The following is a 26,971-nucleotide window of genomic DNA, read 5'->3' as shown; positions in this document are numbered from 1 at the left end:
GCTTAATTAAACTACGTCTGGGTTTGTGCTAAATCCACTACTGCTTATTGATTCATAGTAATTTATCAATATTGTCCATGAATTGCTAAGTGGATTTTTTGTTTCTTTGTATACATGAGCGCTGGTTTTATACAGCAGTAGTGAGGACTGCTTTTTAGTTTAATGTTTAGTCATTGTGTTGCGTCAGGTCAACAAGGACTTCTGAGGAAGCTAATTAGCTGGAGCAGCTGTGGTAGAGACTGTGAGGATCTTTTATAGTGCTTTGTCATCTGACACACGTAAATTCAGTGTTACAGTTCTCGCACAGCCCAGTCTGAACTGGAATAAATGAAGACACTATGCCTCATTTTGAGACGTATCAAAATATCACTGTTATTGTCAGATTTTTGTTTTGTTTGATTTATATTCCTTCAGTAGTTCACTCAGACACTAACGGCTCCTGTTTCTCTCCCTCTCTGTGGTTTTTTAAGTGGTGAAGGCCTTCCAGGAGTACGCAGAGCCGGAGGACGCGGTGCCCTCTTCACCCCAGAGACGGGTCCCTCCGGCCGGAGGAGATGACGAGGGGGTTCTGCTGCCCCTCGGAGAGAACGTCCTCACGCACAACCTCGGCATTCCTGTACTAATAGTTTGCACAAAGGTACGACTGTCACTAACCAGCTGTTTCCACCCTGAAACTCCACCCAGTCGGCCTTGTTGCAGGATGACGAAACATTGCCAGAGTGTATTACGGAGGAGATAACATCAATCACACAGGCTGATCACAGAGAAGACGCACCGTGTTGTGTTTTGACTATGCTAATAGCTTCCTAGTGTGAATCGGGGATATAAATAAAACAGCCAACAAATTCAGCCTCTTTATGGAACGGGAAAAACAGGTGACTGTGCGTTAAACGCAAATTCCACAGATATTTTCCAAATTCCTCCACAGTTCAGTGTTTGAGATGTAATCAGAGTGGTTTGGTGTGAAACGGTTCAGATGTCTTTACAGTGGTGGTGATAGGAACCAGGGGTCGCCATGACACAGATATAGACATTTTATTTACTATCCAGAACCACCAGTGAACCTACACGAGTCTTCTGAGTTTATATGGAATGTTGATGATGGAAAATAGTGGAAAATCTGAAATAATAAGTTTTCTTTGGGGACTATTTTGCCTCACAGCGCCCTGCATGTATCCCTCCACCATGAATGGAGTTTAAGCCCAAAATCTTCTCAAAACTATCATAAAACAGTGTCTCAGTCATCAGGCGGTATGTTCAACTGTCTGTGAGGGAGCTTTTAGTGGTGGACGTCTGGTTCCTATCACCACCACTGTGAACAATTCTGACTCGGCAAGTTTCTCTAGAACTGAACGTTTCACACCAAAACCACTCTGAACGACTCCATTTACATCTTGACCAGTTAATTACGCCTAAAAATTCTTAACATTTGGTCAAATTCGTATTTATTTTGATGAATTTTGAACAGTTTGCCCATAATTCAGTTAAGAAAAAAAAGAGACTGGTTGTTTTGCCTGCATGGCTGTCTGAGCTCAGAGACGGGCTGCATTTTTGAGCAATGCTGCCGAATACAATTTGCAGTATTTTTAGGTTGCAACACATTTGTTTAGAGTTGAAGGAATAATTTCACCAGAAAAATCGAATGCACACCCTTTAGGGTGGGGGAAAAAAGGCACTTCTGAAATATAAGTATACTGTAAGTGTGTTATCTACTTCATTTTTTCCTTTATACTCCACTTACAGCATTTATGTTCTACCAAACGTTTTCGTAATTGATTTCTACTTTTTATCTCTTAGAACTAAAGAGGCTTTTCTGCTACAGAGCCTTTTAGACTGATGTTACGTAAAAAAGAAAAAAAAAACTCCTTATAACGCTCCTTATAACGTCAGGGTGAGTGGGAGGGGCTAAACTGCTGTAGGCTGGAAAAAAAATAAAATATGCATGTCCTTTAGAGATTATTATTCAGCACCAATATGTGGCCAAATTATAAAATGCAGATTTTTAAAGGATTCTAGTTAGAACAATACACAATGTAATGTTTTTACTCTGCATTTTTATTTTATGTTTTTATTTAAGTGACTTTTTTTAATTTACTTTGTGCAGTATTGTATTTAAAATAATAAATTAATATAGGAGTTGCGTTTTTATTATTTTTATTGTTACTGTTTGTTTCAATCTGTATATTTTAAAGGGCAGACAAAATGTTCCTTACGTTCTTAAAATAGTTTGATGTAGTGTATAAAAATGTCATCATTCTCCAGTGCAGCTAAACTACAAAAACTGCCCATTTTGAAATTCTGTGATGACATGGAAACCAGTGTATTTATGTATATCGTATGTGCTGAGTGTCAGCAGTTTAGCCCCACCCACTCACGCTGAAGTCATAAGAAGTGTTTCAGCCTGAACTGCCTTGTGAATGAGACACAATACAAGGCAGCCAGTCAGAACAGAGCTCATTTGCATACGTCAGTCTTAAAGGTGCTGAGAGACTCCTCAGTACTTCTGATAGCTGACTATCCCTGATTGTTGTGAGGAGCGCTGGACTCCGGAGTGTGAGATGTATTCAGCGTCTCCTCCTGCAGAGTCTCTGCTAATGAAAGACTCTCTTCATGCTGTCTGTATGGCCTGCAGTGATGGAGCTGCAGACCCTCACATGCTCTCTTAGGACACAACACCACAACTCACACCAACGACGCTCGCCCTGCAGCGCTGCACGACACACAACACCCCGCATTAACACATCAGGGAACATTTTCTTTTAGCCTCTTTCGTTTCAGTTCTTAATTAAATGAGAGATAATAAAGTCCCTCCTAAACCATTTATAAAGTGCTGGATTGAAAAACCCCACAGAGATAAAAATCACAGCATTATCATCGCACGACTCATTAAAGTCAACCTGAAATCTAAACTTTTATCTTCTTGGTTCATATTAAGCACAATTCAGCCGGTCATATCATGAGCCTGAATTCTTGTTTTTCCAGTAGTCTTCCATCAACATGTAATGACTTGCGCATGGGCCAAAAATATCAACCAATAATGTTGATTGGCAACCAATGATCTCCATCCCTCAGAATTAAACTGGCTGTTTTTGCTACTGTGCCTTTAAAGGGCCAATATCACGGAAAACTGGAATTTTGGCCCAATCCCATTTCTTATTTTTACCCCTTTTTTCTGAGTGTCACCTTGCACCTTGGAACTGAGTTACAGGGTAGTGGTTGAATCTTCCCTCTGAAATGGGACCCTCAAATAAAAAGAGCATCACTTCATTAACAGCTACCAGCGCTGCTCTGTAGGCGACCCTGCTAGTCTGCAGTGACAGCAGAGGAGGGTAAAGTTCAGCTCCTCACTGCTGGGCTTTAGTTACATTTAGGGCATCATATGATCTTCAAAGAGGGGGGCAATTATTTATTATCACCCACTCCTAATTCTTCAGTGATATGAAGCTCAGCTAATTGCCAGCTTCTTGTTCAAATTTTCCCATTAAACCTTAAATGGAGCAGCAGTTCTGATGCCTGAGGAGCCAGAATGTAACTGCTGCACCATTTAAGGTGGAACGGGAAATTTAGCTGTAGCTACCGAGACGTCAGCACTGCTGCTAGCGGTTTTTATGCTTGTTATGAAGAAAAGGACCAAAATACACTGAAACAATATTAAACTAAGATATACAGTGGTTATTGTAATTTTTAACAGAGAAGATACTCACACTTGTGGGTTTCTTTGGTCATTTGCTTGCCCAATCTCACATCCCCGTCCTGATTTCACTTTCCAAGGACCCTCGGCAAGAGTTATCAATTTAGCACGTTTTCATTATCATGCAAGCCAGAACTGTTAACGGTAAACTGTGTCACTGTTTTAATTCAGGGGTGTGCTAGCTTTGTTGCATTTATGAATATATTTAAGTTTACAAAAAATCTGGCACATAAATATCTACCTATGCCTTTTGAGGTTCCTCCCAGAATTGTTAATTGACGGCTGTGATATGTATGATTGATTCAGCCAGTAAAACCGTGAGTACCGTGACCGGAAAGCAGGGGAAGTAAGATCAGGACAGGGATGTGAGATTGGGCACCACACTGGTTTTTCTTTTTTCCCCATAACACTCTGTTTGGAGTGTCTGAAAAACCTCCGTTTGGAGGGCAATGTAGCCCAAACACTTCACCCCTCTATCTTAACAAGAATCTGGACACCCTACCCCTAGACGAGAACGCGCAAAACGGAGGGGTGGGGCTGAGTGGTAGGGGTGAGGGGTGAAATGGGACTGGGCCTTGATTTAAAATGTAAATGTTGTGAAACTGTACTGTTCACTCGCCAGTCAATATAGGAAAACACACTAAGCTGCAGAAACATGCTCTTTGTGTTGCTGTTTTTGTGATGTCATTAAAAACCAACACATTTACATAACATCTGCTAGAGGTGGACAATATGACAATGTTTTTTTTTGTTATTGCGATAAATTTTGTCATGATGCACACAGTGTGCTTCTCTGAGCATATTGAGGATATCGAGAGTAGTAGAGATGCATCGATACCATTTTTTCAGACCGAGTATGAGTACATATTTTTTAGTATTTGCTGATACAGAGTCTGATACTGTACCTAATGAATGCCTACTTGGAATAAAGTAGTTGTTAGTGTAAATGAGTGCAAAGTTAAATCTTTAAATTTTAAATGAAGTGCGTTAGCAAGCTCTGCTACATTAGTGGTCTCTGTTAGAGCAGCGCTGCAGTGGAGAAGAGCTGGTTTAGTTCCTTGTCAGAAAAGCTCTTCTGTACAGCTGTAAGTAAAGTAGGTTTCATAGTTTTGATCCTCACCTGTCTCTTTCAGCAGCAGCACGTTGACCGCAGGAATTACATCCGAGGCTTACACATCCGAGGAGCTCATGCTTCCAGTTTTCCGTCTTGTTGGAGTCTTTTGATTGGCTGGTTGAGCTGTACCTGAATGTCTTCTAAAGCCAGACAGACACTGTGTGATTTTAGAAATCTTGTTCTTTTGGTGACTCTCACTGTACGTTTGAATAGATCGTTGTATTCAGACAAAGCTACGATTTATAGACTCTGTACGCTGTACGAAAACGCTCTGTCTGACTGACCTGCTACGTTAAACGCAGCCTCTACAGACGCTCTGTCTACGGACCGTAATCAATAAAGCTGATTCATTCAGAAAAACACGAGTACTGAGCAAACACACTGAGACACTGAGCAGCACTGCTAACACTGAGCACTGAAGCTAAAGCAGGCGCTGATGTTCATGGTAGGACAGTTCGGTCTCTACAGCCTGATTTACAAACACAGCACTGTATTAATGTTTATACCTCACTATTGCACTCAAACAGAGTAAAGTCGCTTATATGGACTTTGGTAGGATATGTTGACTTTTTCTCCTCCGTTTTGTTGGCCTGTGTGTCTCCACCCGTGCTAGTGAAGTGGTTGTGATTGTGCATTTATAAACGGGCTAAAATCACACAGTGTATCCCTGATGGAAATCTGCCAAGGCGGAATGTTTAAAGTGACCAGCGGCTTTGTGTCCGACTGTGACGGAGTCAGTAACTCTTCTCTGTGTGAGCAGAGCCACGATATCAGCCAGTATCAGTGTTCACTTGTGAGTGAATGAGCACAGTGTCAGTACAAGTATCTGTATCAATGCATCCCTGATAATTAGTCTTGTTGAATTGGATGTAGTTCAGTGCAGTTTGTGAAATGTTTAGTAACCTCAGGTTTAAAATGTGGCCTTATTAGTGCTAAGATACATTTCGCTTTATAGGCAACCGTTACCATCCACCTCTTCCGTCCACAGCGCTTTAGCCCAGCCCATTCACGCTGAAGCTACAGCCAGACTGCTGTAGGGTGATTAGGTGGCATGTAAATGCATTGGTTGTTGTGACATCACAAAAAAACTGAGTTTTGTTTTATGTATTCCATGTATTGACTATAACATTATACTGTTATTGCTTTTCCATGCAGTGGGCTCTTTAACAGCCTAAGTTAATGTCAAGTGTGAATGAAAAACATTTATTAGGATTTCAAAACATTTTGAAAAGCTAACTGTCCCCAGACTTTCAACAGGCGGTGAAGATCTTTCTAATAAAATCAGCTGCCAAGCTGCTCTCTAACTGCTGAGTAAGCGTGTCTGGATGTGGCGTTGGGAGCTGCTGAGAGCTTGTGTGGGCTGCAGCCCTGTTTAGCACAGATTTGCTTCCAGACGGGCTGAGTTGAGTGCACTTGTCCGTTCCCAAAAGCGATTTGCACCAAAATATTCATTTTTCATGCCGACCTGCATATCTGATCAGGCACCCACTGCTTCTGCCAAAACGCTGGAGGGAGCGAGGGAACACGCGGCTCATCCTGAGTCACGGTGCGTCCTGCAGCCCAAAAAAGAGGCCTCTGAGGCCTTAAAGGGCTTATAGCATGGAAAACAGTTTCGATTTAAGTAAACATTTTAAAAACGTAAATTTCGCTCCCGCAGGCCACACAGGCAGATTGTTAAGTCAGCTGCAAAAGCAGGCAGCTGTGAATTCATCATGGTTGTGATGTCACAACCATGAAGACATTTACATGTGACCACCCGTTCGGCATACAGCAGGTTAGCCCCACATATTCATCCTACAGCAGTTAAACCCCGCCCGTTCGGCCTACAGCTAGGTAAACCCCGCCCATTCGGCCTACATCTAGGTAAGCCCCGCCCATTTGACTTCTGGCAGTTTAGCCCCACCTCTTTCGGCTTCTGGCAGTTTAGCCTTGCACTTTTGACCTACGGCAGTTTAGCCCTGCCCATTCAGCCTACAGCAGTTAAGCCGCGCCCATTCGGCCTACAGCAGTTTAGCCCCGCCCTTTCGGCCTGCGGCAGTTTAGCCCCGCCCTTTCGGCCTGCGGCAGTTTAGCCCCGCCCTTTCGGCCTGCGGCAGTTTAGCCCCGCCCTTTTGGCCTGCGGCAGTTTAGCCCCGCCCTTCGGCCTACGGCAGTTTAGCTCCACCCTTTCAGCCTGCGGCAGTTTAGCCTTGCTTGTTAGAATTTAAGGACTTCCTTGAAGGATTCAAGGAGTTACAAGACATAGCAGCCAATCACAGTAGAGCTCATTTACATACATCAATCATAAAGGCACAGTAAGAAAAACAGTCTTAGTTTATTTCTGGTCATAAAAAATGTGAAATATAAAAATGATGTATGACTGCAGTTGGTCCATCAGATCACATAAATGTCATAAGAAAGAAATAAAATGCGATAAAAGTGTGGAGTAAAAGCTCTTTAATGATTTTTTTTTGCAGGGTGGTGATTTGTTGTTGTGGTGTTTGTGGGAGGGAAGTGTAGCTGAATGTACAACCTGTTTTTCAATAATTTCATGCCTCTCATGAGAGAACAGCTGACTTCCCCGAGCTAAAATATCTCTCTGTTTTTATTTTTTTCTAGTGTGATGCAGTCACTGTGTTGGAGAAGGATCACGACTACAAAGAGGAGCATTTTGACTTCATTCAGTCCCACATGAGGCGATTCAGCCTACAGTGTATCCTTCAGTCTAACTGCCCTATTAAGAGTTTATTACAGTGAACTGAGCTCCTCACCAATTGTTGATTTTGGGGAAATGTCAGTAAACTACAGACGTGGGAACTAAGGCAGCTTTACACTGTATGATAACTGTCGTGATGATGCTGTCACAGACAATCACAGATCGCAAAAAGAGTTCTTTGACCGTGAGTTAACATCTTAAATGGCCAGATCCCACCAGCAGCCCCAAAGTTTAATACACACTTCTATAACCTAAGAATAGCTCATCCAGTTTGTGCTGAAGTCGCTGTAGTTACTGAATAATTCGCCTGAGATTTTAAAGGGCTATGACACACAGCTAACAACAAATGATGTGTGTGTGTGTCCTTTAAAGCGAGGACGGAGTAGGGACGCCTGAGGCAGGAGTGACTTTTTCAGCAGCGGACATTCACCTTTTTACCCGCAGAACACAAAGCAAAACACAAGAACGAGAATGTGACCACTTATCAGTGGCCTCTAGATAGACTCTTTAGTCCTTTTCTGACACCCAGGCTTTTCAGCTCGTCAGTCTTTCTTCTGCTTCCGCTCAACCATGTTTTTCCTCTCTCTTCCCTCTCCGCTCCTGTTCAAGGTGCCCATGCTGCCGAAGTCAAACCAGCATCAGCTGGCACTCATTAAGGGCAGCGTGAGCACCTGAGCTGAGAGGGAAAGAGAGCCCATTGCTCCGCCTCCCCGTGACCGCCCCACGCTCGGCAGCTCGACCACCTTGATCGAACAAATTGAGCTGTAGTGAAGCGGTCTCGCTGTGGAACAGGGGGTGGGGCCCGGGCGGGATTTGCGTGCCGCCCCCTACTCACTCGCAGTGTTCCTCTCCCTCCTGTCCCGCCTGCCTGGCGGCTCTCGCAGCCGTCATCGGGGCCTGAAGGACAGGCGCATGCCGTATACCCCCATCACCTTACTCGGGCCGGGAACCCAGTCTGAGCTGACAACCCCCCATACGCTACACAGCTTTTAAACCCAACAGGTTTCTGCTCAAAGTCAAAGTCCGAGTCGCTGGCGTTCAGGGCAGAGTCCATGTCACTGGTGTTTGGCCCGGAGTCCAAGTCACTGGTCTTTGTGCCGGTGTCCGAAGTCACTGGCCAAGTCACTGGCGTTTGGGGCGGTGTCCGAGTCGCTGGCCTTCGGGGCGGAGGCCGAGTTGCTGACCTTCGGTACGGGCTTGTGAGTTGTAATAGCCACTAAAAAGTTTGCCAAATCGATGCAAAACACAAGTCGTTGGAATTCTATGTTGATTCAAGTCGATTAACTTTCCACACTGAAGGTATAAAAATAAATATTTAAACGCTGACACGTTTATTTTTTAATGCTAAGTAGAACAGTAAATATTGGCACAGCGAAAACTGAAAAATATTTTATTTGATAGACATCAGTGGTCATGTTTTTGATTAATCTGTCAATAAAATCTTCTGCAAAGTATTTTAAATGTATAGGGGGGGTTTTATTTGTAGTTCTGATTGGGTACTTTGGGGGTCTCAGCTGTAACTGTGTGTTAAACCAACCTTCTCCATGTGGAGGCTGTACTTTAGCCTGTCTCGCTCTCACTGTGAGCTGTTCATCTGCTTCTAAACGCTGCTGTGTTAGACACACCAAGAGGAGGTGAAAATAATACAGGAGAAAATTCTGTGACTTTGCTTCTCTGATTATAAAACATCTTCTGAAGGGAATCTTGTTCTGCGGTGCAGCTGGTGTCTGTTCCTTAACCTCATCCCACAGATGGAGCTGCCTTGATCTACACCTCCGTAAAGGAGGAGAAGAACCTGGACCTCTTGTACAAATACATAGTGCACAAAATGTACGACTTCCAGTTCACCACGCCGGCCTTAGTGGTGGAGAAGGACGCTGTGTTCATGTAAGAGACCCAGCAGCTCCTCTAACGTCAATGACCACTCGGGCTTAAAGCCGCCTACATCAGCCTTTTATTCGTTTTCGCTAACGGACTCAGTCTGTTTATTTCAGTGTGAAGCTGACCGTCTCTGCATCAGTGTGTCTGTTACTGTCCTCTGTGTGTGTATTAGGCTGTACTGACCTCTGTGTGTCTCTACACTCCGTTTACAGTCCGTCTGGATGGGATAACGAGAAGAAAATTGCGATTCTGCACGAAAACTTTACAACGGTTAGACCGGAAGATCCCTTTGAGGATTTCATCATGAAACCTCCAGTACGAAAGGTAAGACAGACGGAGCTGTGAGAGAAGAAGACATGCGGAGTTAAATTAGCATTTTAACCATGTATTTTTGCAGAATTTACCTGTTTCTACCTGTTAGATCTACTGTAAACACTGTCTTTATATATATATATATATAGAAAATATGATATGATCATTAAAGGTGAGGTGTAATGCCCTGGTCAAATTGCATGTTGTTGGTTTTCTAAGTATAGATAAGCTGAAATAAATAAGGAAATCAACAAAGCATGTCATTTGACCGGGGCGCCTAAACTTTTGTATATGGCACAATAAGTGCGTTTACACACACTTAATAATCCAAAAAGTGCAGAAAATCAGATTTTGTCAGTAATCCGATCAACACATTTACATGCACTTGAGTAATCAGATAATGTGGAAACTCAGGATCTACATGAGTCAGACAGTAATCGGATTTCTGCCTTACAACCAGCCAATAAACTCACAGAAGGAGACGTGATGTAAACTCAAACTTTATGCTGCGGCTTTTTTTAAAACATTGCGCCACTTTACCTGAAAATATGAACAGACATCATCTAGAAGATGAAGAATATTTAAATCCTTCATTTCGTTAAGCATATATTTGGTTTCAGCGTCGCTCCGAAAGTGTTTTGCTGTGTCTCGCGGCGACGCTGCTCGCTTATTTCCGGTATCGCCGTCTGTTTTCACACATGCTCAGACTGAGAAACCCGAAAGAAATCAGAGTAAGAGTTCACATGCACTGAGAAATCTGATTACTGAGCTAAAATCAATCAGATTTCTTAATTGCATTTCTAGACCTTACTCCGATCTAAGAAATCAGAGTGTGCTTTTTATTTGAATAATCAGATAACTGCAGAAATCTGATTATGATTAGGATTAGGATTATTGAGTGCATGTAAACACACTCAGTGTCATGGCAGGACAGATAGAAACAGTCCAAAACCACTTAGACTAAAATCTTCTTACATTAACTCGCATTGAAATTTATAATTTGTTTTTGCTTCTCCAGTAGTTACTTTTTCAGAGTTATGAGCTTTATTTAAATTAAACTGGTTGTGTATTATTATTATTATTATTATTATTATAACATGAATTCTCATTATTATTATTATTATTATTATTATTATTTGTGTCACACTGTGTTTGTCTCCTCTCCAGCTGGTGCATGATAAAGAGATCAACGCTGAGGATGAGCAGGTGTTTCTCATGAAGCAGCAGGTCTGTTTCCACATCATGAACAACAGTGTCCATCTCTCACAGCCCTGCACTGTCTGAGTAAAGACATTGTGTGTTGCTTTGTCAGTCAGACAGCATTGATTATACAGTGTTAATATTGATTATAATAATGTTATTTGGTACAAAGGCTAATTTTTTGGTCCCTGCATATATTTGTTGTTTAATTGGCTCAGTAATACTGATGAGTAGTACTTGGTTTGCTTTCTTAGCTTATTTATAACCACTTTAACCCTTTTACACCTAAAGAATTAAAAAGGAAATTGGTCACAGAATTTTATTCTGTTTGACAAAAAGAGTTCTATTTTGATGTCAGGTCATTTTATGCCACTGCCTATCCAACCAGTATGAAATGCTAATTTCATTCAGAAATCTTGTGTGTATCCAGTTAGTTGTATAAGTGTGTTTCTGTTTTTTATATACATATATAAAATATGTATGTGTGTGTGTGTGTGTGTGTGTATATATATATATATATATACATATATATATATATATATATATATATATATATATATATATATATATATATGAGACAGAGAAAAACATATGTGTATATTTATTTATTTATTTATTTGTTTATTTATTCCCTGCTCCTTCTAGTTTTAATAAGAGATTTTCTAATTGTACTTTTATCCTTTGGTCCAATTTTTTTTAATGACAAAATAAGTTTTGTGTTCATCTCAGTTTCTTACGAGAAATGATCACAGTATTGTTGTTACTGTTTGACCAGTTTTGATTTCTTTTTCCGATTAGTGCTCAGTGAGGCTCTAAGAGCCGCTGTAGTTTAAAAAAAGTAATAAATATAAATAAATGATTCCAGTATGGACCCAAATTGGTTAATATCATGTACTCGTTTAGTGTCTTTCTGTTAAAAGCTAAGCTTATTCTGCCACTTTTTCTTGGACTGGTTTAGTTTTTGTTTGTTTTACTTTAAATGTGAACTGAAGTGTGGTTATATCTCATTATATCCTTTTCTGTCGTGCAGTCGTTGTTAGCCAAGCAGCCAGCCACTCCAACAAGAGGAACGGTGAGTAAAACTTCTTGTTGTTTTAGTTTTAAATAGCTAATTGAGTTTCTGTACATTTATAAAATGTAAAATCAGTACAGTTCAGAACTTAAAGCATTAAAATCAAAGTGTAATTTTTAGGTTTGTGATCAAAGCTCAGCTTGAAATGGTACAATACATAAGTACAGATAAGAATACCTATACACATGAAGGTCTGATGACACATACTGTAAAAACTATTAAATTCAAAATTAAAGGACAAGTTCACTGATTTTTCAAAATTTCGGCATAATAGTGTAAAGATTTTTTAGCCTTTCTATTTATAATGTTTAAACTGTTAATTCTTCACCATATCCATGTGCAATACACGCAAATATTATTAGTTATTTTTTATATTTAGTGTTTTTTATATTTAGTGTTTTTTATATTGTCTATAAAGTTATAAGTAACAAACTGTAACCGTGTAAAGTAATAAACAAGTTAATTACCTTGTTTATTAATTCTCTTCCTGATACTATTTTGCTTGGTGCCTTGCTGTCCCTTTGCTGCTGTAGCACTGTGAATTTCCCTGTTGTGGCAATAATAAAGGATCATATCTTTTTAAGATTATCCACTATTTTACGTTTATCATCACATAAAAACAAACGAGGCATATGGAGGTTCACTGGTGGATTTTGGATAGTAAATTAGAAAATTTAGATTGTTTACATCTCAGCCAAAATATTTTTTTATATTAATTATATTTTAGCTCTTATTGCAGTAAACAAGTCTCGCTGCGTTTAACTACTAAATTGTTTAGCCCAAATCGTGGTTCTTCACTCTTAAACCTTTCCAGGGCGAACGAAATCATTTGAATACTGAAATGAATACTGAAATCATTTATCAGCCAAAGGTTATAAAATATATAGCGAGATGGATTTTTAACCGTATTGGCCAGCTCTGCTTTATGGAAATGGTTTGGTCAAATCTCTGACCTTATATATGAACTGTGTGTGCAGGAGTCTCCAGCGCGGACCGCGTCTGGATCCCCTCGGCCTACGGGACGCGCCGGACCTACAAACGTGGCGAGCGTGTCGCCCATGACGACAGTGAAGAAACCCGACCCCAACATGAAGGGTGAGCGTCCTTCCAGCTTTAAAGCGATAATTTCTACCTCACTCCTAATGTCAGTCAGCCAAGGCATGCTTGGTGCTTCTTTAGTTTTAGCACTGAAGCTACAAGACCAGTGTAGCTATCAGGTAACATAAACTTATAGCCAGTCGATTAGCATCAGTTTCTTAAATCATCACTCGCCTCAGACTGTGTGATGGTGAGTATCTCTAATAGTCTTGATTATGTGGTTTCTGACTCTGCATGACTCACTGTTATCTATAAACGTGCTAAATGCTACTATGTTCGCTATGCTAATATACTTTAGTCCATGTTTATAGATAACAGTGAGTCACACAGTGTCAGAAAACACATCATCAAGACTATTAGAGATACTGAACATCACACAGTCTGAGGCGTTTTAGGTGTTGCTAAGTCTTCTTATTTTTAGCTGTGTTATAGGTCTGTCACAGTCATGGAATTTTAGCTGATGATTGTTCATCAATAACTGGGATTGACAGTTTGTCTTCATCATATGCATGTATTAAAGTTGAAGCCAAAGGCCCAATCCCATTTCTCATCTTTACCCCTACTCCCTGTTCTTGAGTGTTGCCCCTTGGAACTGAGTTACAGGGTAGTGGTTGAATCTCCCCTCTGAAATGGGACCCTCAAATAAAAAGAGCATCACTTCATTAACAGCTACCAGCGCTGCTCTGTAGGCGACCCTGCCAGTCTGCAGTGACAGCAGAGGAGGGTAAAGTTCAGCTCCTCACTGCTGGGCTTTAGTTACATTTAGGGCATCATATGCCTTCAAAGAGGGGGGCAATTATTTATTATCACCCACCAATACTTCTTCAGTGATATGAAGCTCAGATATTCACCAGCTTATTGTTAGAATTTTCACCTTAAATGGTGCTGCAGTTTGGATGTCTGAGGTGCCAGAATGTAACTGCTGGACTGTATAAGGTGGAACGGGAAATTTAGCTAGCTAGATACCGAGACATCAGCACTACTATCGATTGTTGTGCTTGTTATGAAGAAAAGGACCAAAATACACTCGAACAACATTAAGCTAAGATAATACAGTAGTCATCATAATTTCTCACATTTGAGGGTTTCTTTGGTCGCTTGCTCAGCCATCTTGTCGCTTTTTTTCTATTTTTTCCCTTAGAACACTCTGTTTGGAGTGTTATTAAGGAAAATCCTCTGTTTGGAGAGCCCTGGAGCTCTAACACTTCGCCCTACCCCTCTATCGCATCAAGAATCAGGACACACTAACCCTAGATGTGAATACACAAATCAGAGGGCTAAGGGCTGAGTGGTGGGGCGAGGGGTGAAATAGGACTGAGCCTAATGTCCCAGTTGGCTTATTAGCCATCTGGCACCTTAGCTGTGTTTACTAGGAGGCCAAGGCCTGATTCACACATGCTTCCTCTGCATGTCGTGAGCGACGCGGAGCGGCTTTTCAATTCAGCGCTCATGTTAACAGGTTAGCACTTGCACACAGGCTGTGTGAGCGGAACGGCAGAGCGTCCGAGGGATTTTCGAGAATAGACCCAGTGCCGTTTTTTCCTGTGCACGTCACGCAGCAAATTGAAATAAGCCATGAAAATCAATGAAAATTAAACAGAAAACTGTGTAAAAACTTTAAAAACCCTAATTTTTACATTTAATTTAATTCATAATGAAATACTAGTTAAACATTCTGTGCTGCAGACAGATTTCCCAGTTGGGAAATCTGGCTTGGAAGGCTTTTGCCTAATCACAGTCAGAACGCTGCCGAGGATAAACAAATATATCGTGTGCTTTATAAATTATACGGGGTGATTCAAAAAGTTTCATCTGATTTCAAAATGATTTATTTCACTTGTACATCGTTACAGATCAATGCAGTGAACTGTAAATGGTTTAAATGAGCATAAAGTTTATGTAGTTTTATAAGTGCTCAATATGAACCTCCTCCTGCTGTACAGACAACATCAACGCCATAGTCAAACTCATCCCATACTGGATTGAGCGTGTCGGGTGTCGCTGCACTCACGGCTCTTTCAGTGCGATTTCGGAGATCATCCAGTGTTGTGGAACCAACGTCGAACGCTCTGAGCTGCTGGAGCTTCACTGCCCACGAAAATCACACTGCACAGTTATGACGGATTCACTCTTATTGAAGTGGAGAAAGCAGAACGCTTTCTGCTCAGGGGTCTCATCTCCTCTCAGACTGAAGGGGAGCCATCTTCCACTGACAGTCGGAAACTCTATGACCCCCTCTTTCAATTGGATTGTGATTGGTTCCTAGACACCTCACGGTTGTAAAAATATGGCGCTTTGAAATCAGATGAATCTTTTTAAATCACCCTGTATTTATTGACTGTCATCATCAATACGTCTGGAAAAATGAGGCCCAGTCCCATTTCACCCCTCGCCCCTACCACTGAGCCCTTAGCCCTCTGTTTTGCGTGTTCTCGTCTAGATGTAGGGTGTCCTGATTCTTGTTGAGATAGAGGGGGAGGGTGAAGTGCTGGGGCTACATGACCCTCCAAATGGAGGTTTTTCCAGAGACTCCAAACAGAGAGTTATGAGAAAAAAAGAAAAACCGGCAAGATGGGGAACAAGAGACCAAAGAAACACACAAATGTGAGAATTTTCTCCGTTTAAAAAATAGGATAACCACTGTTTTATCTTAGTTTAATGTCGTTTCAGTGTATTTTGGTCATTTTCTTCATAACAAGCATAAAAATCGCTAATAGCATGCTAATGTCTCGGTAGCTAGCTAGCTAATTTTCCCGTTCCACCTTAAATAGTCCAGCAGTTCAGACGTCTGAAGTGCCAGAATGTAACTGCTGCTCCATTTAAGGTGGAACGGAAAAATTCTAACAAGAATCTGGTGAATATCTGAGCTTCATATCACTGAAGAAGTATTGGTGGGTGATAATAAATAATTGCCCCCCTCTTTGAAGATCATATGATGCCCTAAATGTAACTAAAGCCCAGCAGTGAGGAGCTGAACTTTACCCTCCTCTGCTGTCACTGCAGACTGGCAGGGTCGCCTACAGAGCAGCGCTGGTAGCTGTTAATGAAGTGATGCTCTTTGGGGTATTTTGGGTCCCCTTTCGTAGGGCAAGATTTCAACCACTACCCTGTAACTCAGTTCCAAGGGGTTAGGGTGACACTCGAAAACAAGAGGCAGGGGTAAAAAGAAGAAATGGGACTGGGCCTTAATGTCTGTGGAACTTCCTCGCTGCTCCGCTCCGCAGCACAAATGCTGTATGTATGAAAGTCCAGCTCATTCAAGCTGTAGTGCTCACGCCGCCGCATCGCTCAGCCACGCAGAGGAAGCATGTGTGAATCAGGCGTAACACTATCGAACTGATTCACTACACTGTTGGATACACACACACACACACACACCTCAGGCAATTATGTAATAATTGTGATGCACCTGCTGCATTAGCCTCGATCTCCAGTGCTGATGGATGGAGACTTCTGGGTTATTTTCCACTTCAGGTGGAGATGCTGTGTTCTTTTATTTCTCCCTTAATTTCACTGCGAACACTGCCATCATGAGGGGGCTCTGAATATTATTCCCTAAATTCCTGGAGGTCTCAGTTGGTCTGCCTGGCCAGAAATATTGACATTTTCTCCGTTGTTAAGCTCAGCAGGAGAGCGTGCCGCATACCAGCAGGAATGAGGCGCTTTATAAATTAAATCAACTTTAATTGAAAGTTTTGCGCTCTATTCACACAGCTGGCTGGTTCTCACTTTGCTGGTTTTTGGCACAGATAAATGAACACAGTCCAAAACAGTGTGGTGAAACATGAAGGCTTTTCTGGGTCATTTTTGAGTTGTTTTTCTGCTTTACCCTCCTTGAGTGCTTTTACACCTAAAGCAGGGAGCCAAAACTTGTTGTCAAGGGCAGCAATGCACAATAAGAATCTGTTACTATATTATATTGTGTTTTGTTCTTAAAAGTAAATAAGAATTTATAGAAAGAAATATCAATACATATTTTTACTGTTCAAAGAAAAACATTATGATTTTATCACAAGCTATTTTGGAGCATTTCTATTGGTCCATTCATCATGTAAAGGACATCAAATGATGTAGAAAAGTAAACCAAAAAAAGAGCCATATCGCCCTCTACACTTCCTGTAGTGTATTACAGTCTGTCAGAATGACTGTGGGGATCATATGAACATTATAGAGCTTTTTAAATGAAACAGTAGAAGCCATATCGCCCCCTACACTTCCTGTAGTGTATTACAGTCTGTCAGAATGACTGTGTGGATCATATGAACATTATAGAGCATTATAGAGAAGCATGATGATATCCGTGTCAATATTGGCAGATATTTGATGTAAAAAAATGAATAACTATCCTACAGATGATTAGATTTGACTGATACTTCAGACAAATATATGATGTGTTTATTGAACTTCAGAAGAGCAGAATATTTATGTGCTGCTGGGTTACTGCACTAAAATATCTGCATTTCATTTATTTTATTCATTTTACTGCATTTGTAACTACAGAAGTAATGCTTTATTTCTCTGTAATGCTAATTCAGGTAGATGTAATCCCAATTTATACATTTACAAATGTTTTTGTATCAGTATTGGTGATGTGGCGTCCACAAATCCCATATTGGTGCATCCCTGTAGAGCCTTTTTGTTCTATATGTAAAAATGGACGTTTAATACAGTAAATGACTACATGCAGAAGGTGTAAACATAAATTTTATCCATCGTCTTGTTGATTAAATGGGAATTTCCACCAATTTTTCAGTGTGTGAGATGTAAACAGAGTGATTCAGAGTGGTTTGGTGTGAAATGGTTCAGATGTCTTTACAGTGGTGGTGATAGGAAACAGGGGTCGCCATGACTACAACACAAATATAGACATTTTATTTACTATCCAGAACCACCAGTGAACCTACACGAGTCTTCTGAGCTTATATGGGATGTTGATGATGGAAAATAGTGGAAAATCTGAAATAATAAGTTTTCTTTGGGGACTATTTTGCCTCACAACACCCTGCATATATCCCTCCACCATGAATGGAGTTTACAAAATGTGTTTTAGATTTAAATTCTTCTCAAAACAGCCGTAAAACAGTGTCTCAGACCTCAGGCAGAGTCTGTTTTCTCTAGAACAGAGCATTTCACACAAAACCACTCTGAATGACTTTGTTTACATCTTAAACTTTTAACCTTGGGGAAATTTTGAAAATGTAACTGTGTGTCTGTTGTGTGTTGTGTGTTCCAGGTGCTGCTGCGAACGAGGGCGTTTTGGCAAACTTCTTCAACAGTCTGCTGAGTAAAAAGACGGGCTCGCCAGGGAGCCCCGGGGCCGCAGGGGCCACAGTGCAGGGGTCTGCAAAGAAAACAGGTAAATAACCTTCACTAACCTGTCTAACCTGCACAGAGTCTGCCTGAATACGCTGCTGTTACCTTTGGAAAACACTGTTGTGTGGAGGTTTACCTGTAGAGTCGGAGAGCACGTCAGGCCGGGACTATCGAAGAGACGCTGAAGCAGCCGGTGACGTCTCGCCCTCGCTGGTTTAACTCTTAAACGACGTGACTCCTGTTTCACGTCACTGCATAGTTATTTTATCATCTAATGCATGATTTGATCTGTCCAGGCTTTGACCACATATGGGTTCTTTCATAGGTGCTGCTGTGAGGTTAGGCAAACTTTAGAGTGCTGGTGAAAATCCCATCAAACCTAAAGAGAAACTGTAGAACAGACTCAGTTTATATCACAATACCTACATTTAGAGTCGGTTATTCATTCAGCCTAATGAGAAACTGTAGAACAGACTCAGTATATATCACAATACCTACATTTAGAGCCGGTTATTCATTCAGCCTAATGAGAAACTGCAAAACAGACTCAGTTTATATCACAATACCTACATTTAGAGCCGGTTATTCATTCAGCCTAATGAGAAACTGTAGAACAGACTCAGTTTATATCACAATACCTACATTTAGAGTCGGTTATTCATTCAGCCTAATGAGAAACTGTAGAACAGACTCAGTTTATATCACAATACCTACATTTAGAGCCGGTTATTCATTCGGCCTAATGAGAAACTGTAGAACAGACTCAGTTTATATCACAATACCTACATTTAGAGTCGGTTATTCATTCAGCCTAATGAGAAACTGTAGAACAGAATCAGTTTATATCACAATACCTACATTTAGAGCCGGTTATTCATTCGGCCTAATAAGAAACTGTAGGACAGATTATAGTTTATATCTAACATAACTGTCTCTAAATGTAGGTATTGTGATATGAACTGTCTGTTCTACAGTTCCTCACTAGGTTTAATGGGATTTTTAATAGCGCTCTGTAAAGTTTGTCCAACCTCACAGCAGCACCTATGAAAGAACGTATTTGTGGGCGGAGCCTGTACAGGTTAATGCTCTGTCACTCTTCATCCACATTAAGTCCTAAAAGCTGACCTCACTGCTGTCCTCCTCTCACTGATGTCATGGCCTTGGCGTCTAAACCTCTCTGCTGTGGATGAAAAGAGGAAGTGCATGCAGCCGTTGTTTCCTCACTCGTTCGCCCTCATGATTAGTTTTGCATGTGTGCAGCCGCCGTCATGTTTCTGCTGTCGCAGCATTCCAGCACTGAAACGCAGCCCAGACCTCCATAAACCTCCTCAGACCTCCTCAAACCTCCACTCTCTCGGGACTCGTACAGCAACAAATCCACCAAAAAAAGCTGTTTTTTTAGACATACCCCTCCTCGAGGTAGAACAAAGCAGAGCTTGTTCTACATTACTTTGATGTTCAGACTTTTGTGCCATTAAAATAACGAGTTTCCTGTTTAATTTCCACCCTCAGCACATTTTTTTAAGGGTCTCTGTATCAAAAATGTGCAATGATATTGATGTTATCTTTGCTTTATGATACACAGTATAGCAAAATCTTTTATAAAGTTAGTTATATTCTGATTTTTATGTTGAGATAAATTGCTAAAATATGCAGATGCTCCCTTCAGTCCTAAATTTGCATATTTTATGTTTTGTAGTCCAAATAATAATCAATTCCAATCAGTAAAACTTTTGCAAAATGTGTTTATGCAACAGTCCCCTTTTTAAAAAACAGACATGCATGGATTTCAACATGATGCATTTCAAAGCACAGTTACTGTTTATTTACTGAAATTAAGATATTGGTTACTGTGTTCAAACCAGCAAATAAATTGTGCGCTAAAATTTGCAGGAAAACAAAAATTCACTTAAATCAACAAAATGTCATTTGAGTGGAGGTGTTAAAATTTTTGCATATGACTATTTAATATCGTAAATGCTTTCTCAATATTTTCTGCACTTTATTTAAAAAATGACATTTTGTATAGTATGCATATTTAAAAAAAGTCAGTTAAATTTTTTTAATTTTAACTTTAAATAAATGTTTGTAATAGAAATTGTGCACTAAAACTTGCAGAAAATAAATTTCTTAAATCAACCAAATGTGAAAAAAAAGATGTTAGTTTTTGCATATAACAGTATTTAATATTGAAAATGCTTTCTAAATGTTTTCTGAAGTTTATTTTAAAAGTAAAATATTTTTATATCGTATGCATGTTTAAAAAAATATATTTTTCTAGTAAAATTGTAGTCTAAAAATTTTATTATTTTCAACTAAATCACAAACTTTAATTTGATTTATTTATTTATTTATTATACCTCAGGGAGAGGGGGTGTGTCCACTGTCAGGTTATTTTTGTTGCTGTACTGGGCCCTCAGTGTTGGATATGTGAGCGCAGACGCTACAGGAGATTACTCTGTTTTCTCTCTCTCTGTTTTTTCTCCAAGGGCAGAAGCCGGCTTTGACTGACGTCCAGGCGGAGCTGGACCGAATGACACAGAAACCGGACTCCACGCTAAAGGCCAACAACAGCACCCCCGCCGCGGAGAACGAGGCGTGAGCTCCTCCGAGAATAAACAACATCAAAACACTCTGGAAAAACAAAACCATGATTATAGAACATAAAGAAAACTGTAATGACCAAAATCCGCCCCCCCCACTCGTTCAGTACGCTGGGATGACATCAGGTGTTTGGGGGCGGGGCAAAGAGAGATCTGAATACTACATTTGTTTATTTCCAAACATTTTTTGTGGTCATGTTTTTTGTCGAGGCAGGCGTGGCAGGTTAAAACGATGCATGTACACACAAGTTGATACCCCCCCCATCTTCATCATCCTCCTCCTCCTCATCCTCCCAGCAAACATACTGAGACATGCTGCTGTTTCTTGTTCTGCTTTACCTATTGGAGGATCGCAGTGGCTTCAGGTGATTTAAAAAAAGAAAAAAAAACAAAAAAAGGCGAAATATATTCAATTCAGAATTAAATTCTTGCAGAAAGTATGTAGTATGTAAAGACGTAGATGCGATATTGATGTATTTATATGAAAACAAAGCTTCGAAGAAGAAGTATTTACTCGGTTTTCATCCATCAGACGTTTAGCTTCTTCGCTAACGTGCTAACTCCACCACTGACGTCATGACACTAAACGACCGATTTAAAAGGAAAAAAAATGTAAAAAAAAATAATAATAGTTAAATGAATACGTTAAAAAAAAAACCTGCTGGCCTTTAAAGCGCGGACGGGATCGGCACACGCTCGCCGCCTCAACGGATTCTGTAAATATGCACAAAGAGTTTGCTATACGAGCTTTAGTTCGGTTTTTTTGTATAAAAGTCAGTTATTTTAACAAATTATGAAGAAATTTTTCTGATGAGACGAAAGTATTGGCAGGTGTCGGAGCGCAGAGCTTTTTCGCTTTTCGTTTTTGTGGCTACAGTTGTTTTTGGGAGAAAAGGGGCGGGGCAGCATTTTTCCTGAAAAATAAAATTTAAAAAAAATTATCCGAAAACTCCCAAGTGCCTGGCACAGCCGGCGTCTGTGTCTCCAGAAGAGGAATTGCACTGTAGCACCAACGGTCAAAGGTTTCGGTCCTTTTTTTTTATCTTTTTATTTTTTTTTTCTGTCTTCATTTTTTTTTTTTCTTCAGTTTTGTTTTCTGTTGTATCGCCTTTTTTTTTGCCAGGCTTTTAGTATTTATTTAGTTTATTTTATTTAATTTTGTAATTTTGCTGTCTCTTTATTTTTTTTTCCAAATTTGTCCTGTTTCAGGTATTTATTTTATTTAGTTTTGTTTTTCTACAGATCTGTGGTATGCTATTGCTCTTGCTTATTTCTCCTGACCTTTTGCTTACATTGTGGCCTAGATAATTCAGCCGAGCAATAGGGAAGCACGCCTTTTCTTTTCTATATATAAATATATATGTATAAAAAGCTTGTTTTTGCATACCTGTGTCTGAAATTGACCTAGATGGCCCAGACCACTAATACTGCCCCCCGCACACCCCCAGTATATCTCATCTACCCCCCACACCCCCCAGTATATCTCGTCTACGTTACCTGTACCAGTCAGAATGGTTCTAATGAAACGAATGTTTCTCTAAAGTCACTTTGTTTTGTTTTGTCGGACGGTCTTGCAGTGTAAAACATTCCTGAAATGTACACAGTGAAGCTGTAGAGAAACGTCCCTCAAGGAAAATGCGTTATTCGACCCGCCTCAGTGCCCAGCGCCGCTCTGCCTTCAGTGTAGCAGCCCTACATCAGCCTGTGCTAGCCTTCACGCTAATAGCTATAGTCACTTTTCCCTTTTTGCTACTGTTATCTCCTCTGATACTGTATCATATCCAATTAATTCATGTAAATTCAAGAAATTCTTTTTTTTTTGGAGTTTTTGTGAGAATAGGCAGAACAAATTTAGAAAATTTAGCAACGTATTGATTTTTTTCGATGAATCAGCCGAAGACGTGACTTAATCCTGTGGTTGTTTTTTTTCTCTAATTCAGTTTTACCATCCTTGACGAGTGTTAGAGAGTAAAAAAAGAAAAAAAAAAGATGTTAAACGGAGCAGCTAAAGCGGCTTCTGGACGACGGCGGCCGCTTCAGGAAACAAAACAAAAAAAAAAAGGAAAATGCAGATTTGGAACCTGGAACCAAAGAACCCATATGTTGTGAGTGAGTGCGTTTGTATGGAGTCGCGTCCTAAATCGTGTTCCGGGTCAGCGAACCTGGAGAAGCCATTCATTCCAAAACTCTTCCTCTGCCCGCTGAGGTGGTCTGTATTCGCTCTGATTGAATGTTTTGGTGGTAGAGCTGCACCGTACACACAACACACCAGCATTACCATTACACTGAATATGATCTGTGAAAGGGGAACTCCACCAGTTTCTCAAAATTCATCTGTAATCCAGTTTGAGGGGTAATCAGAGAGATTCAGAGTGGTTTGGTGTGAAATGGTTCAGATGTATTTACAGGGGTGGTGGTGATGGGAACCAGGTTTCGCCATGACTACAACACAAATATATCTCCGCTGCATCTTTAAAATAGTAACTTTTAAGGAAAAAAACATTGTTAACTTGTGATGGAAGTTAATGCAGCAAGTAATTTTGGATCATTTCTGTAAGTCTGTTCATCATGACATTTCAACACAATGCAAAGGGCTGTTGGGGTTTTCAAATTATGCAAAAAAAATGAAAAACAACAAGGCTGCAAGGTTTTTACATGAGAGCGACAATATGCAATGTTGATGATGGTAAAATAGTGATAAGTTTAAAAAAATAACAAAAAAAAAAAAACGAAACCCTGCTGGCCATTCTTGCCCACGCTGGCCGCATCAACGGACCCTGTGAATACACAAAGAGTTTTTCTGTATAAAAGTCAGTTATTTTAACAAATTATGAAGAAATTTTTCTGGTGAGATGAAAGTATTAGCAGGTGTCAGAGCGCAGAGCTTTTTCGCTTTTCGTTTTTGTGGCTGCAGTTGTTTTTGGGAGAACCCTAGCCCTGCCTAATCAATTTTAGGCCCAAAAAAAGAATAAAACAGTGTCTCAGTCATCAGGCAGTGAATTCATAACCATTTCATGTAGGAACTTTCTGTGAGGGAGCTTTTAGAGGTGGACGTCTGGTTCCTATCACCACCACTGTGAACAGTGCTGACTCGGTAAGTTTATCTAGAACAGAGCGTTTCACACCAAACCACTCTGAACCACTTATTTATGCAGGAATTTTAAAAATTGGTGGAATTCCCCTTTAAGGACTCTTTGGTGAATTAATGTGTCACAATTGAGAATCTGCATTGTTTTAACCAAAATAAAATAATGTGATTGGTTGGGATGCTCACAGCACACTGTGATTGGCTAGGGGGCTCATGCTCATTTGCATATTACAAATGCCAATATTATGATAAGAATTGACAAAATATTGTGCAGCCCTACTTGATGGTTTGATCTTTTTGGTTTTTTTTTTGCTTTTTTTCAGTTCTTTAAGGGAAAAGACCACACGGTGTGCAGAGTCTACTTTTTTTTTTAATGAACTGTATTAATTGTATAGAAAGAGTCTCATACCAACCAAACGGAGGAACTCATTTGCATACTGAATCTACATATGATGCATATGAATTAGCGTCTTTGTTGGGCAGGGCTAAGCATTCGCTGATAGTCAAGCACAATATTGTCAATATCGTCGGTAAGTCTGGACTATTTACCCCCGGTTTTAGTAATTAAGCACTTCCATCATTAAAGCTCTGTAATAATCTTCTCACCGTCACCTGTTATAATCCATTCACTCTGCTCGGAGAGCGAGTTTCACTCACGTTTACCTGAAATGCACTTAAGTATCCTCACATGCGTTCTTCACATTCGCTCCGTCTGCAGATCTTTCTTGAAATCTTTGAGTAATTGTGGGATTAAAGCGAGACTTGGCGTTCTTGAAGCTGTTTTATTGGACTGTTATGCCCATTTATTTGCTAAATTTCCTTTTTTTATAAATCTAAAATTTAAAGCAAACAAACCGCGCACCAAAACCGCCACGCTGGCTCCGCGCTTGAAGCTTCTTCAAAGCTTCTACAGCGTCATTTGCTGGACACGTCTGCTCTCCCTGTGGAGATAAAGCAACATCAGATGAAAGAGTCCAAATCTGTCCACCAAAAAAAGCAATATTTTTGTCTTGGACATCTAAGGAAGCGATTCGATTTGCACTTTGTTTGGGTTTCAGTGGTAGATGCAGAACAGTTATGATGAACAGATTTTTTTTTTTTTTTTGTAGATATTTTACTCAGCCTTAGCTAAAACTTGACAGCTGCGCTTAAAAACCCCTAAAATACGCACTTCCCCTGTTTATAAGGAGGCAGAAGTTCCAGTAAGCTTCTGCTCTCAGCCCTGTGTGGAGTTTCATGACACTTTCCATGTGAAAAAGGCCTGTTTGTGCACATATTCACCTCAGTCTGACTGTATGGCTTTAACCTGATGCAGTAAATGCGATTGTGTGGAATCTCGCTTTTAGTGCCGGCAGAGAAATAAAGAAAACATGTCTTTTTTCAGACTTGGCTTCAATAAAACACAAATCCAGACTCCATCCATCATTTTGTCCTCTTTTTTTTACCCAGTCAGTGACTATTTACATGGTTGTTATTGTTCCTCCAGTTATTTTGGACTTGGAATGGCTGTGAGGCCTTGAACTCTCCATTAGAGGGCAGCGCTGCGTCCTGCGCATTCACTCAGTTCCAGGAACACAAATAAAATGTTGATGGATTTGTGTCTTCCTGAGTAATTGTAAAGTAATTTTGACTTCTAAGCAAGTACATTAGGGAGTAAAGTATTCAGATTTTCTTGAATTACTCAGGATTTAATTTCATTCAGCTCCTGTTCTGCTTTACTCTTGGTCACTCATCTCATTTTGGAGCTTTAGTGGTTTATTTTGGACCAAAAAGGGACCTTGAATTTTTCCATTCCACCTTAAATGGCCAATTTTGGCCAATTTTGCTATAAACATGTCATAGCACATGCCATATGCTGTCATAACTGATTATGTTTAGTAATATAACGGTATCATGTTACAGATACTATTAATTGTACCAATTAAATGCCATTAACTAAGACTATTCCCAGTAAAATATGATAATTGCCATGATGACTAATTAGAGAACGCAGCAAAATAGCAGCATGTGGTCTAAGCTAACATTATAATATTTGGCATGACAGTTAATGATAACATGATTTTCTTACGCCGATCAGGCATAACATTATGACCACCTCCTTGTTTCTACGCTCATTGTCCATTTTATCAGTTCCACTTACTATATAGTTTCACTTTGTAGTTCTACAGTTACAGACTGTAGTCCATCTGTTTCTCTGATACTTTGTTAGCCCCCTTTTACCCTGTTCTTCAGTGGTCAGGACCCCCATGGACCCTCACAGAGCAGGTAGTATTTGGGTGGTGGATCATTCTCAGCACTGCAGTAACACTGACGTGGTGGTGGTGTGTTAGTGTGTGTTGTGCTGGTCTGAGTGGATCAGACACAGCAGTGCTGCAGTGTCGCTGCTGGACTGAGAATAGTCCACCAACCAAAAATATCCAGCCAACAGCGTCCTGTGGGCAGCGTCCTGTGACCACTGATGAAGGACTAGAGGATGACCAACACAAGCTGTGCACAACACACACTAACACACCACGTCAGTGTTGCTGCACTGCTGCGAATGATCCACCACCCAAATAGTACCTGCTCTGTGAGGGTCCATGGGGTCCTGACCACTGAAGAACAGGGTAAAAGGGGGCTAACAAAGTATCAGAGAAACAGATGGACTACAGTCTGTAACTGTAGAACTACAAAGTGAAACTATATAGTAAGTGGAGCTGATAAAATGGACAATGAGCGTAGAAACAAGGAGGTGGTCATAATGTTATGCCTGATTGGTGTATATTACCGAACAAAATTTCTCATGACAACACATGAGATCTGCTATGACATGTTTATGGCATGGTTATGTCGCTGTTATGCAGTAGCGTTCAGCGAACAGTTGCCAAGTTTATCGCTGTGTTACTGAATTGTCTCTTCCCACAG

At 40.4% G+C, this 26,971-nt stretch overlaps 1 protein-coding gene across 2 annotated transcripts in view; it reads left to right on the top strand.

Moving 5' to 3' along the window:
* dync1li2 (dynein, cytoplasmic 1, light intermediate chain 2) overlaps positions 1-21,376 on the top strand; it is a 34,990-nt gene extending 13,614 nt beyond the window's left edge. Inside the window, exons 5-13 of one of the 2 annotated variants that reach the window (XM_036584487.1) lie at positions 471-637; positions 7,404-7,497; positions 9,252-9,387; positions 9,594-9,705; positions 10,861-10,920; positions 11,924-11,965; positions 12,943-13,060; positions 18,297-18,419; positions 20,866-21,376. In XM_036584487.1, the coding sequence (XP_036440380.1) occupies positions 471-637; positions 7,404-7,497; positions 9,252-9,387; positions 9,594-9,705; positions 10,861-10,920; positions 11,924-11,965; positions 12,943-13,060; positions 18,297-18,419; positions 20,866-20,978 (965 nt within the window). In that variant the 3' untranslated portion in view covers positions 20,979-21,376. The remainder of the gene's footprint in view (positions 1-470; positions 638-7,403; positions 7,498-9,251; positions 9,388-9,593; positions 9,706-10,860; positions 10,921-11,923; positions 11,966-12,942; positions 13,061-18,296; positions 18,420-20,865) is intronic. The other variant, XM_036584488.1, reaches the window with a different exon arrangement.
* Positions 21,377-26,971: the final 5,595 nt, after the last annotated feature.

This window comes from Colossoma macropomum, unplaced genomic scaffold, assembly GCF_904425465.1.
Source record: "Colossoma macropomum unplaced genomic scaffold, Colossoma_macropomum, whole genome shotgun sequence".
NCBI classification, from domain to species: domain Eukaryota; kingdom Metazoa; phylum Chordata; class Actinopteri; order Characiformes; family Serrasalmidae; genus Colossoma; species Colossoma macropomum.
This window is presented reverse-complemented; position numbering and strand designations above follow the sequence as displayed.